This window comes from Artibeus jamaicensis, unplaced genomic scaffold (genome assembly GCF_021234435.1).
Source record: "Artibeus jamaicensis isolate MK-2021 breed Jamaican fruit bat unplaced genomic scaffold, CSHL_Jam_final contig_354, whole genome shotgun sequence".
Taxonomy (NCBI): Eukaryota; Metazoa; Chordata; class Mammalia; order Chiroptera; family Phyllostomidae; genus Artibeus; species Artibeus jamaicensis.
This window is the reverse complement of record NW_026521803.1, coordinates 18641848-18655508: the sequence shown is the minus strand read 5'-3', so window position 1 is coordinate 18655508 and position 13661 is coordinate 18641848. Positions and strand designations below refer to the sequence as shown.

General features: G+C 38.9%; 1 protein-coding gene across 7 annotated transcripts in view; it reads right to left on the bottom strand.

Annotated features, from left to right (window-relative positions):
- Positions 1-13661, bottom strand: part of DTNA (dystrobrevin alpha) — a 197861-nt gene that overhangs the window by 45535 nt on the left and 138665 nt on the right. The window contains exons 12-13 of one of the 7 annotated variants that reach the window (XM_037154491.2): positions 7698-7775; positions 7048-7140 (exon numbers count right to left, since the gene is read on the bottom strand). The exons of the other annotated variants lie outside the window; for them this stretch is intronic. Of the exons in view, the coding sequence (XP_037010386.2) occupies positions 7048-7140; positions 7698-7775 (171 nt within the window). The remainder of the gene's footprint in view (positions 1-7047; positions 7141-7697; positions 7776-13661) is intronic. 7 annotated transcript variants of the gene reach the window in all.

Below are 13661 nucleotides of genomic sequence, written 5' to 3'. Positions count from 1 at the left end.
TAAACTGTAACTTCTTTATGGGTTTAATCTTTTTACCATTAGGTTTTGGTGTTTAGCACAGTGCTTGGAACACAGCAAGACCACTAAGAATTAGTTAGACAAATGCATGACTGAAGGCTGGCTCTCTTAGGCTGGTAAGGTCATGGTCTTCAGTCCACCTCTTCCATGTCTTTCTCGGTTCTGTGTGCTTCCTCAACACTTTCAGAAGCTCAGAATACTTTAAAACTAGCCATGCCATCCAAAATTGAACTGCAAAATATTTACTTTAGGCAAAATTTAAAAAGCAAGATATATTTTATGGCTGCATACAGACTCCTTGACCTGCTTGGTAGAAGTGCTAAAGTTCATAGAAATGTCACTACACTTATTCATATGTAACAACATCATATGTTCCCCACCGCTCATCATGGGCAATTTTCTTTTGTTTCACATCTTGTTGTTCTTTTGAAGATTAGGAAAGCAGATGACGTCTGAAAGGGGCAAGATTCCACTTAAGAAATGCTTGTTCTTAGGAGGAGTGAATAACTGATCGGGATGTTACCAAAGAGCGGCTGGGAGGCTGTGCCGGTCATTTCTGGTTTCAAAGCCCAGCCTTCTCACTTACTAGCTATGTGACTCAGGGCAACTCACTTAGCCTCCTTGTGCCTCAGTTTTCTCATGTATGGAATCTTTCTCATCTATAGGGATTCAAGGACAAGTTACCCATGGCGTCTCAGGAGGACGCCATGTAAAATGTTTACCTCAGTGCTGGGGCACATGGAAGACTATGCAAGAATTTTTTTTACTCTTACCTCTAAAAAGCTGGAAATACTATCTTGGAATGATCATATTTTTTCACCATAACTTCCTTATATATAAATTAGCTGCCTGCTCATGTGATTGGTAACTTACTGTTCAGTATTCTAGGTTATGCCCAAAAGGGGAAAGATGGTTTGAGTCAGCGAAGGAGTATACGGAAGTGACAGGTGGACTTTATGTCTCCGAGTTCCTAAACAAAGGGAGGTGTCAGATTCATGGCGATGGCCTTCTCTTCTTTCTCCTTGCTTCTCTAAGCAAAGCCGCACCCTTCCATGAATTTTTAATCAAAATGTCCTGTTTACACAATTTAATCAAACACCATATGAGACCATGTCCCATCCTGAATTCCTTATTTTAGCACATTTGAAGAGAGCATACTCTGAAGTTCATCCATTCAACAAGACTGATGAACGTACATGAGCTCTCAGTTTCTTTGTACCCTATTTATAATGGACAGATTTTACAAAATAGAATTTTAAAATCTGACTTTAAAAAGTACGTGTTTATTAATTTTAGAGGGAAAGGAGGGGAGAGAGAGAAAGAGAGAGAAACATTGATGTGGGAGAAAAAACATCAACGTGAGAAATATGGATTGATTGCCTCTTATACATGCCCCAAACAGCAATCGAACCCCTAACCTTTTGGTGTATGGGATGATGCTCCAACCAACTGAGCCACATCAGCCAGGGCTGAAATCTAACTCTTGAGATGCTTTCAGTTAGAGTCAAAATGAAGGGAGGAACTAACACGGAGTCAATCCCATGTGCCCACTACTGCACTGGCTAATCTACACCTATAACCTCATCAGCTGGGTAGTGCCACTCTCATTTTCCATGGAAACTAAAATGTATTAGACTCCACAACAGGGAAGGGAACACATCTTAAAATCCATTTGTCATCTGATTATGCTGAGAAAACATCTGTGGGGACAAGACAACCAATGCAGATATGTGATATTCTTCACATTTATAGTTCTAGCATTCTAAGTAAATACCTTTCTCAGAAGTCTCATTCTATAACTAAAGTTCCTAACGATTTCACTGAAGGAAGGAGTATTAACAAGGAAATGGAAACTCATATAAAAGACACACTGTCAGTTGGTGTAGGTAATTTCTTTTTTTGCTCAACAGGTTGCAATAAATGTATATTTTTCAAAATCAACAACATTTAGGGAAAAGGGTCAATCAAATCATAGCCTACACATTAAACATATTAAAGGCACACGATTCAGTGAACTCGGTGTTGGACTTAATTGTGTCTCTTGAGAATTCATGTGGTTGGTGATTTTTTTAAAGAGGTGATTTGGGTTAGGTGAGTCCGTAATGACAGGGCCCTAATCCAACAAGACTGGTGTCTTTATCAAAGAGGAAGAGAGCTGGGGATGTGCATGCGCAGAGACGAGACCACACGCGGACACAGGGGAAAGCAGCCATCTGCAGGCTGAGGGGAGGGGCTTCAGGAGACATCGACCCTGCTGGCTCCTTGGTCCTGGACTTCGAGCCTCCAGAACTGTGAGAAACAAATTTCTGTTGTTCAAGCCACACAGTTGGTGGTATTTTGATATAGTAACCCTAGCAAACCAATACAAAATGAAAGAGACCTGAGAGCATGAAAAAAGGTTTTAGTTCTTGCCCAGTTTCACTTTTTAAAAAATTTTGCCCTATTAATTTGCTTTTCTCAGGCCAGTAAATTGCTGGTGCTTGTCTTTATTCACATTTACCACCTCTCTCTATGTCCAGCTTAATACTTTATACTAGATGTTTGATTTAAGGGCTTATTTATAGTAGTTGATATTTTAAATAATACAGATATTTATTTTACTAATAGAAAAGATGTTCTGAGGACTCCTAACAGTTGTGCTTGGTGTGAGAGGGAGTCTTATCCCTTGAGCACATTCTGCAACATCAGCAGATGTGTACTGGGCACCTACTACGTGCCAGGCACCATGCAAGGTGTCAGGGATGGGGGGGGTGGGCAAGTCAGAGAGGGTCTCTGCCCCATAAAGTAGAAGAGAGATAGTAAACCAACCAACCAACCAAAGAACCAACCAATCAATCAACCAGTGTTTGAATTTATGGTAAGAATGAAATAAATAATATGCCATAACAGAGACTAATACAGGAGACCTGACTGAGGAGGTGCCTTTCATCTGAGATTTGAAGCCAGAGCAGGAGGCAGTGATGTGTATGTGACCAGAGAGGGCAGGGGTAAGTGGGGAAGAATGTTCTAGGCACAGGAAAGAACTAGGGTCATGATCTTGAGGCAGTTTAGGAACTGTCTTTAGGAACTGATCAGAAGCTGATGTGACCAGGCACTGGGACGGAGTGGAAGAACCCTTGACGGCTGTGGCCGGGAGGTGGGCAGGCAAGGCCCAGATCACACACAGGCTTCCAGGGTCTGGGATGTAAACTAACTGGGGAGGAATCTATTACAGTGTTTCAAGTGGATGAGCCAATAAAACTTTAGACCTCATACGTGTATCCTAGAAGTAGGCATAAAGTGTGCAATTTCTTATACTTGATAAAAAACTATAAGCAGAAGAAATTTTAACGTGAATAATGAGATCAGGGGTCTAACTAGTGACAGCAATTGATCATGACATCAAAATATAGACTGTAACCTTTAATCATGGCCCTCTGTCCCTTACAAGGGAAGCCTTTCCAGAGAGAAATATACCAGCAGGTTTTGAATGATAAGTATCAAGTATACAATTATAATAAGAGTTAGAAGTTCTGGGCCGGTTTCCGATCCTTTGGTCTGCCTGCCACAGTCAGTCCTTATAAACCACTAGCAAGCCCAGGCATTTGGTAGCTTTAGAAAAAGGCAGAGGAAGCCCCCATTGTATGGCATTTTGATACCCCTTCCCCCCAGTTGGAGAAGGTGATTAAAAACATTGAGGTTTTTAAAACTTCACTGAATTAGGAAGACGGCAATAATTCTCCCTTGAGCTACGGTTTGTTTATTTGGCTTCTCTGGCATCAGAACCAACAATAACACAGAAGCGATTCTTTAATTTAGCAGCGATTTACAAATATTCATAAATAATTTTAATTAATTTGATCATTTAATTAATTTTACATTAACTTAGCAGCTATTTACAACCATTAACTATTTACAAATGAGTCGCTTTCCCCATTAATCTGAGGTAGAAGGCCCCAGACAGACTGAATCAGGAGCATGTATGAATGATTATGAAAATAAACCGTTTAACCAAGAACAGCTGTTAGGACCTGTGTGCAAGCCCTTGCTAGCAGGTGACCTTGGGTGGGTCACTTAATGTCTTGGAGCTTTCGTGTTCTTATCAGTGAAATGGAAATAGTATTATCTAAACTCTCAGGGCTTTGACAGGCAAGCTAAGGGCTCTGCAATGTTTGACACTCTTCATAAATGTAAAGTTCATTCATATTCTGGCTGCTGTGATGAGATACAAGAGAGCGAAGAAAAAACTCTTGCCCCTTTGAAGCTTACCATCAAAATGAGAAATCACAACACACAGAAAATAGAAAAAAGTAACTTTTAAATTTTTTGATAGCTCAATATTTGGAGCAATTTCAAATAAATCCATGGCGGATGCAGTGTGGGGGAGTGTCCATGGAAGCTTCCTGGAGGGTATACATTTATATAAGTTTTATAAGAGGCACTATGCCTAGTGGTTATGAACTTGGATCAAGGGGCTAATGACCAAATCCCTGCTCCACTGTTTAGCAGCCATGTGACTAGGGGAGAGTCATGTCACACTCATGATTGATACCTTTACTGATCTATAAAAAGGGGATGATCGTAATTACTCTACAGGCTTGCTTGAAGGACTAGGGGAAATTATGTGAATAATTATGTAGTTGATTTATGTATTTATACATTACTTATGTAGAGTTATGTAACTTGTGTATTATTATGTAACTTATGTAATATTACATAAAGCTTTTAACACAGTGCTTAGCACAAAGGCAAGTGCTTTAAAAAGGTAGCTCTTATGATTATTAGCATTACACACCTCACCACGGTTGAGTGATGGTAAAGATTATAGCTCTAATGAAGACAAAGAAGGTGAGGGAGCACCACATTACTTACATAACGTGGCTGGTGTGGGGAACAGTTAGGATCTAACTAAACAGAAAGGAAAGTGAAGGAAAAATGAGAAATTTGAAGGGTGACTTGGAATTTTATAAGGACAGAAAAAAGCTATGAGAAATATGGAGGGCAGCAGACATTGAAATGGAGTCTGCTTCATGGATCAGCCTTGAATTCTGCTTTGTTTTCAAAATACAAATCACACCGAGTTTTCATCAAGTAGATGTAAGGTGTCTCTGCTGAGACAGTTTTACGGTCTTAAGTGACCATCATGTCAATGTGACTAATCACTTGAGTAGGGAAGAGGGCTGCTAGTGACAAACTCTGAGCTTTCCTCTTTGGAGATTTCTGTGTTATAACTTTAATTAAGAAAAGGTCAAAGAAAAGTAATAGAAATAACCAGAGTATGCTTAGAATTATGGGGGAGAGGACATGGTGTGAGATCACATCATTGTGTTCGGACATGATTAAATCTATATTGACTGCATTTTTCTTTAAAGAGTACTCATACTTTTTTTTTTTGTAATTCAGTATTTTTAGTTTTATTGTTTTAGCCACCATATAATATTGTGGAACCAAACTCATTGGGAATAAGATTAAAGCAATCACTCTTTCCACTTGTAAGAAAGAAGAGGAACTGTTTGATCTACAAGTTTAAGAAAATCTGAACAAAGAGATGGGCTTAGCAGAAGAGTCCATTTTTATTTCTTGAAAGAGTGGAAAATAATATAAAATTGAACTAGTATGCTGGTTATATTTAAAAAATGCACAAATTAAGATAAATAGGTAACAAATAAATGTTCACTAGCGAACCACCTAAAATCATCTAGTGTACTAATTATGCAAAAAAAATAATTCTAAGGCATCAGAAGCAGGGATAGAAAACAACTTTGGAAATAATCAAGGGAGGAATGTTCTAGAAACGAAGAAGTGGCTCACAACACTGAGTCGTGAGGGCGATGAGCACTGAGGGTTGAAGGTACGCTTTCTGTGAAATATAGTGATCAGGGGGACCAGCTATTTTAAAGGCAGTTTAACCCAGTGGCTCACTTAATCGTTATAACTGCAAAAAAAAAAAAAAAAAAGCCACGGGCCCTTAATTCAGAGAATTAGAGTTATTAAGCAAAACTGAAATATTTCTAAGGAACTGGTTTGCTAAACGTATTTGTAAAACAGTGGTCTAAACTAGCCTGAAATATATGAAATTTATATAGTCTGTTCATTTATTGTCATTTAAATTGCAAATGTATATTTATTATTAAAGCACCAAGTAACCAATGGCAGGAATTTCCTATGTCACAAACTGGAGAGAGAAAAACTTTATGGATGCCTTTATCCCAATACATAGGGCTATCTGAATCTACACATTTATTTATTTATTTTAAAAGATTCTTATTTATTTATCTTTAAAGGGGAAGGGAAGAAGAGAGGGAGAGAAACATCAATGTGTGGTTGCCTCTCATGCGTCCCCTGCTGGGAACTGGCCTGCAACCCAGGCATGTGCCCTGACTGGGAATCAAACTGCGGTTGTTAGAATCAGAGGCCCACACTCAATCCACTGAGCTACACCAGCCAGGGCATGAATCCACACATTTAACACATCTGAAAGTAAGCTTTGCCTATTCTGGGACTTGAGAACAGGCTTTATCAGAATGGCTACCCAGAAATATTTGTAAGTAAAAGTTACAAGACAATCTTTGTTAAGGAAATGATTTCCAGGGTACGATCCCATTTCAGAGCTTTTCTTCTTTTCCACCTCTATCATAAGTGAATGGAGCATTGTTCTCCAAATCAGCAGAAACATACATGCTCTGGGAATAAGACAAATTATTCTTGCATCACCCTTTTGCGGTCATTTGGCATAGCACTTGTAACAAAGAGCCAACTGTGGGACCCACCGACCTGCATCCACCTGAATGCTAATGCTTAGCATGGTGCCCACTTACACAAGTTATCCCTGCAGCTAAGTTATAAACAAGGGTATGAATTGTATGGCACATTAATGGGAAATATCCAAACGATTGATAATGTTACGAAAGAAATTTTAATTGAATCAGTTAAGAAGTGCCTCAGTGACACCCCTGGCATCCACTGTCCTTGCCCCTTGCTGAGGCTGCTTGTCAAGAGATGAGACTATCCCCTCTCCATGGACAGTCAAGCAGCCAAACCTGCACTAACCATGAAGGGCTGTTCCGGAGCATGTTGACATACAACCCGATGAGCACATGTTCATCAGCTAGCCTGTCTGCCACACTGAGGCTGTACTGAATCCTGAAACAGGGTGGGAGGAAAGAAAGGGTGGTGTTAGGAGCGGTGGACAGAAAGAAGCAGAACAGGTAGGAATGTGCTTGTGGTAAAAAGGCATTTGGAAAACCAAGCAAATGAAGGGAAGATAAGCGCTGCTCTATAAAAAACACAAGCCAGATCCAAGCAATGGAATTCACATTTGCATATCACTAACTTCAAAAATACAGACTTTATCTTCTCTGTAGGTAAAGTAACTTAAAAGAAAACAGATTTGCATTCTTCACACCACTAACACCAACAAATTCAACTGTACGTTAAATGCACGGCAAGCAAAGATTAGGTAACTTTTGGAAAATCAAATCTGAAGCTTAGTCATTTAAAAAACAGTAAATCAGGGAAAGCAAATAAAATCACAGATGTTTCTACTCAAAATAACTACTTGGTGCTGTTAATAGGGTTATAATGGAGCTGCTTTCACAAAATCAAAGATGGCCCTTCACACACAAAGCATGTTGACAAAAGAAATCTCCATTTTTAGTTTGGTTAACTCAGGGTTCCGGTACACTCTGGCTTTAACTTACCCTTTGCCCTTCAGAAAAGCTGGAACAGCCCTAGCCAGCAGTTTGTTCTGCTCTACTTCACTGTCCTTGGGAGGAGAGCTAGTTAATAAGATGGGAAAGCCAAGAAGAGCGTAAACACGGCAATGCATTCGAGAATAGAACTGGCAACAGAAACGCCCAAGTCTAGATCCAAGCTCCATTTGGACAGCTCTCTTATTATTTTGAAATGTTTAAGATGTTTTCAGATTTCCAAAGAGTTGAACTAGGAGTGGAAACCTGGCCCAGGAACCACAATTATAATTACACAAGCTGCCACAATCCCAGATTTGACCTCTGCTATGTGCTCGACAAATAGATTGTATTACACCTAGACACAGGGACAAATTCATTCAATGTTCATTATCGACGATCACGTAAACAGTCCAATGGTTCATGCAATCCTGTCAGCCTCTATATGTAGGTCAAGAAATTGATCTCTCCAGTCTTCCCTATATTCTCCAACACTCTATGTTGAATAGAGACTTGCAGATGACCTAGTTTGAGATTGCTGTCTTATTAAAAACGCTTTACTACTTTAAGCACAAGTCACTTAACCTTGGCTGTGAAACTGCAAAGAAAACTTTCAGACACACTGAGGAATAAACCCTTGAGCCTTATAAATACACATTCATATTCCTTGTGTCTATAATGGGTACACTGAATCCCATCAATATAGCAAATTCTTACCATTTTTAGATTCATTATGAGGTACACTCATTTAGTAATTTAAATGACAGCTTTATAAGTTTAAAATGTAGTTTTATTGAAAGACAGACAGAAATATAACTGATAATGAAGTGCAGCCAAGCCAGAGTCATCCAAGATGTACTGTCATAAATCCTCATGCTTCCTTGGGAAATGTGGTATTAATTTTTGGTATTACATATGTAGTTGTGATTCATTTAAAGAGAGTTTCCTCTCTTTGTAGGTTAAGAATTTTTCCTGCAACACAGGTGTACTTAAATCTATTCTGTCCCCCACCCCACCCCTTCATGGAGAACGCAAAATTAACTGTCTGACCTTGTTGGAGTAACAAGCTTTTAATTAATGGGCTTGAAATGGTGGTATTTCCCCCTCCTTTCAAGTTCTAAATCATATATATGTATGGCTTGTAAAGTAGTTAAAACTTTAAAAATTTTAATTGCAAGCTTTGAGGTTTTATTACAAAGTATCACTCTTTTAGACCATGAAACACAAACAATAAAAATTTATAAATGAACACCATATTAGAATTGTGCACACTGTATTTGGAATTCTTGTTCTATACTTCAAGATTCCTTAAGTAGTGAAGCTTCTGGTAAATGTAAAATCAAATTTGGTCTGTAAAGAAGCTGGCAGAGAGTAGGCACTTGAGTTTGTTGAATGCAAAGATTTTTCCCCACTTTGAAGGAATCCCGTTACACAAAGTGTCGCTATACTTAAAAAGTACAGTTGCACACAATGTTGACTTTAAAAATGAAATATTAATATTCTAGGAGAATCCACTTTCCTGATGAACTTATAGAAGTTTCTTTCACCGTACTGATCTCTACCATCTAAGACTATGAAAGCTGTCCCTCAGGGCCCAGTAGCCACTTGAAAGCCATCATAGTTGGAGTTTTCCCATCATCCCACCAAAGTAGCACTGCAAACCTTGTCTCTTGAAGCATGTCCATTATCCAGTAACTACAGTCTCCTTGCTGCCCAGTTACCAACCCCAACATCCTTTCTTGTAACTCAAGATTGCTGTACCTTCTTTACGAGTGATTTCAGATTCTTACAAAACCACTCAACACACTGTGTGACAAGTCAGTGACTCTTCCCTCCAAATTAAAGTATTTCCCTGCCTTGTTATGCTTTTCTGCCCCTTGACTCCCAGAAATTGTGGTGATATTTTATAAATCGAAAGCTTAATTATAATTGCATGGGTACAACTCCCAGTATTTTATGCACAAGAAGAAAAGACCAGTAGAGAGAAGAAACAGAGGAGGATCTATCAGAGGATGTGTTTGTTGCAAATTACTCTGGTGAAACTTATGAGAGGACAGTGATGTGTCAATGAAGCCCAGAAGGACTGTCCCACCACTTGGCCACTGGCTAAGTCCAGCACTGGAGGGGCCGTGCCGGTATCTGTATGGTGCAAGGGCTGGGGCCAGAAGCGAGCAGTTGCCCAGATTTTCCTTTGGTGTCCTTATTCTTTCTTTCTTTCCAACTCTTTGGGCCCCTCTCTCCTTCCTCTACTTCATTCATCTATCTCTTCTCTTCTTTTTCTTCTCCCCAAGTCCCTTTGTCCCTCAAGAGGATGAGCAGTTGTCTCTGTACACACATCTCTCCTTTTGTTGTCATGTTCTCTGCATTGGCTCTTGCCAGTATTGGTTTAAGTCCTTTCATGTTCCTTTCCCTTCACACATGAATTCTTGGGATTCAGTTTTCTTGGAAAATATAGGGATAGTGCTGTCTGCATTTATGAGTTTGTGGAAATCAACCATTTATTTTATTGTGCTACAGCTTGCAGTTTCCAGTGCCAGAAGTACTTCTGGGTTTTGGCACTCCATGTCCACATAGTTTTTGCACTTCCAAAAACTAGCCTTAAATTCTGCTCCTCATGACTTATTTCTGGAAAGCCAAAAATAGGACCACGTACAGAGGAAGTCAAATGCATGAGAAAAACAAAAACAAAAACCAACCACTCTTTCAAAATGAAATAGATTAGGAATTTAGAGAGTTGATGGGGAAGCAGGTTTCACTTAAAACTTGTGTCTATAAAGAGTTTTCATGTGAAGTATCTTCACCAGAACTTCTTTTGCAGCTCCTAAGGAGCTTGAAAAAAGGGGGCAAAGTGAAAGAAATTTTCTCCTGAGTTGTGAAAACAGTGATAATGTATTGTTAACTATGATCTCTTCAAAGCAATGTATGCTCATATTTCATAAACTAATTTAGATTTTTAAACTTTATTTTGCAGCTTGGCAGTTAGCTTGGAGAATTTGGGTGACTTGTCTAATTCATTGTGGACTTTGGGATCAGGCACACTGGAACGGATGTTCTTACCAAGAAATGAGTACTTGTGCATACATCTAGTTCTAAAAGCTTCTGAGTCTTCTATACGCCCGGCCTTCCCATCAAAACGCACCCTTCCTTTTAAGCTCTGAAACGGGAACTACTTGGGACTCCCCTTGACCATGGGTGATAAATCTTTTCTGAGTCCCAAGGAGAAGCAAGGCTGCCATCTCTAAAATTGTATGCATATGTATGTTTTTTCTTGTTGTCATGTTTTTTACCAGGCCCATGCCCATGTATAAGCACACCGCTTCACATTATTATCAGTAATGACTGTGGTGTACATTTTTACCCCTGAGGGTAAGACAAGGTCACAGCCTCTATTTTTCTCACCAATTCCTTTCTAGAACTTTATAAAATAGGATATATAAAGATAAATGCCCTTCTCGCCAAACATTTTCACATACACACATGCACGGATGCAATAGTTCTGGAAGGATGGAGAAATTTAAAAATATTTCATATTTATTTATTTAAATTCGCCCTTTAGTTTTGAAGGTTGACAACTGACGCCAGTTATGCTTAAGTGCAAACATTTTTGGTGAGTTCTAAGATAACAAAATTACACATAAAAGCTCCCTGGGCTTTTGCTGAAATCTCTGTTTATGTTGGATTACTATTTTAGCCCTGGTCAAAGACATTTTTCTTTTATTGAACATGAAAACAAATGGGTTTAAATGAAAGTCGGATGCTATCTCACTGAGCAACAGTACTACAGAAATAAGTCACGTCACGTGCAATGATCGTGAATGCAGGGGTCAACAGGAACATGATACTGAGCCATGGCAAACTAAAAACATATATCTTCATTTTTATTGATTTCAAATAATTGATAAAGTTGTGTGGTGTTTGGATTTGTGAAGAGTAACTTGTAAAGTTGGCTGTCCTTAAATAACTATCAGTGTGAATAAAATTTTGCTGCTTGTTGTAAGTAACACAGTTTGGGCCTAATAGAAGAGACTATAAATCAGTTTTGTTAAGAGATAATATCTTGATAAATTGTTTTTCCCTTTCCTATTCTAGCTTTCAATATCTTTGATCTGAAACCTAAAATATCTGCCATATGCAGATCAACAAACAAGCATAAAAAGTAGTTTAGTGTCTCCGTGGGGTAATTAATTGCTGTCAGTTCAAGCTGGCACGAAAGTCAAACCATCTTAAGCAGATGCCATGGAAGAAATACTAAGAACCCTTTCGTTGGATTTGCTACGTTTACTGTGCTTTCCTCCAGACATCATCAAACCACAACATTGTATTTTCACCAAGAGAGCCTCTGGAAAAGTGTGCTGGGTACAGAGCATGCACAGATACCAACTAAAGCAACTCTAATAAGGGAATATGAGTTGTTGACATGAAGAAGAGAGGGGGCAGCAGTTTTAATTATGCTCTAACATTTTAGTGTAGAAAGCAGAGTTCGGTGTAAAGACGGGCTTATTTCAAGTTTGAAAAAGAACCCTAGCATATGAATGCAGCTCTGGGTTGACATGGAATAAAGAAATAGCAGCAGAGAGTGATTATTTCAAATTTCATAAAATTTCAGACAACATGCCCAGAAAGTGTGAAAAGAGTGAAGAAATCCTCAGGGTAGCCCTGGCTGGCATGGCTCAGTGGATTGAGTGCTGGCCTGTGAACTGAAGGGTCACTGGTTCAATTCCCAGTCAGGGCACATGCCTGGGATGTTGGCCAGGTCCCCAGTAGGGGTGTGTGAGAGGCAACTAACTGATGTATTTCTTATGAATCGATGTCTCTCTCCCTTTCTTTCTCCCTCTCTGTAAAAATAAAAAAAGAAAAAAGAAATCCTCAGGGTAGTTGATGTATGTTTATCTGTGTTATGATGTTGACTTATAAATTTCTACTTTTCTTACTCAAAAAGATGGGCTCTAATATTAGAAAAAATTAACCATAAAGAAAACTTTGATTTTCAAATCAAAGGCTGAATTCTGTACCTCAATTCTATTTCTTTCCACTTTGACTACCAAAGCACAAATACTTAAAATTTAGTTTGAACATTTTAAGTCAGATTAATAATCTGGGTTGTTAGGTAAAGAATCTTTGTTTAAGCAAAGTGTTTGAAAAAACTGAAAAAGACATAGTAATTAGCCTCTCTACCAACTAGTCAATCAACAAAAATAACTCACAAAGGCTGTTCCACTGTTAAGGATCAGGGTCTGGGAAGCACTTGGGGTGTGTGGTGTGCCTTCCCCACATGCACTACTGAGCCTAATAAAATAGTAAGAAATTAATCAAATGTTATTTTGACAAACCAGAAAACACCGTATTGTGTTCAACATACTCTATGAGTGAAGCAATTCTAACATTTGGAAGAGTGATAAGATCTTGCCAGGTGCTATACATCATAGCCAACCTGATTCCTTTTCTGAGTGGCTTTCATTATAGAAATCTATTGAAATATCTGTGAAAACCTGCGAAGATGGCAGATTCTCAGAGGCACAGCACTAGGGACAGTGCGGCAAGAACCGGCCTTTCGGACCTGGCTTTGCATCAGCGCTTGCGGTAATATTTGCAGCAGTGACAGGATGTATTTCTGAAGCTCGGATAATATCACTGCTCCACTACACATAGCTCTTGGAGCTCTTTTTCTAGTGGTAATGATAGATTTCTATTGACCCAGCCACCCTGTCCCTATAAATTTCTAAGAAAACAATCTAGGTTTAGGGATAAAGTTATGATTAAGATAATGAATGAGGTGAATTAGTCCATGAATTGTTATTTGACCAACATTCTATCTAATTGCTAACCAGCATCGAACAACACACACACACACACACACACACATACACACACACACACACACACACACACTAGACTTCAAGGGGTTAAGGGAGAGTGCCTTTGAGAATTCCCTCTTTTCTTTTAAGTAAGGGAAAAGCGAATCATGTATATAATTGG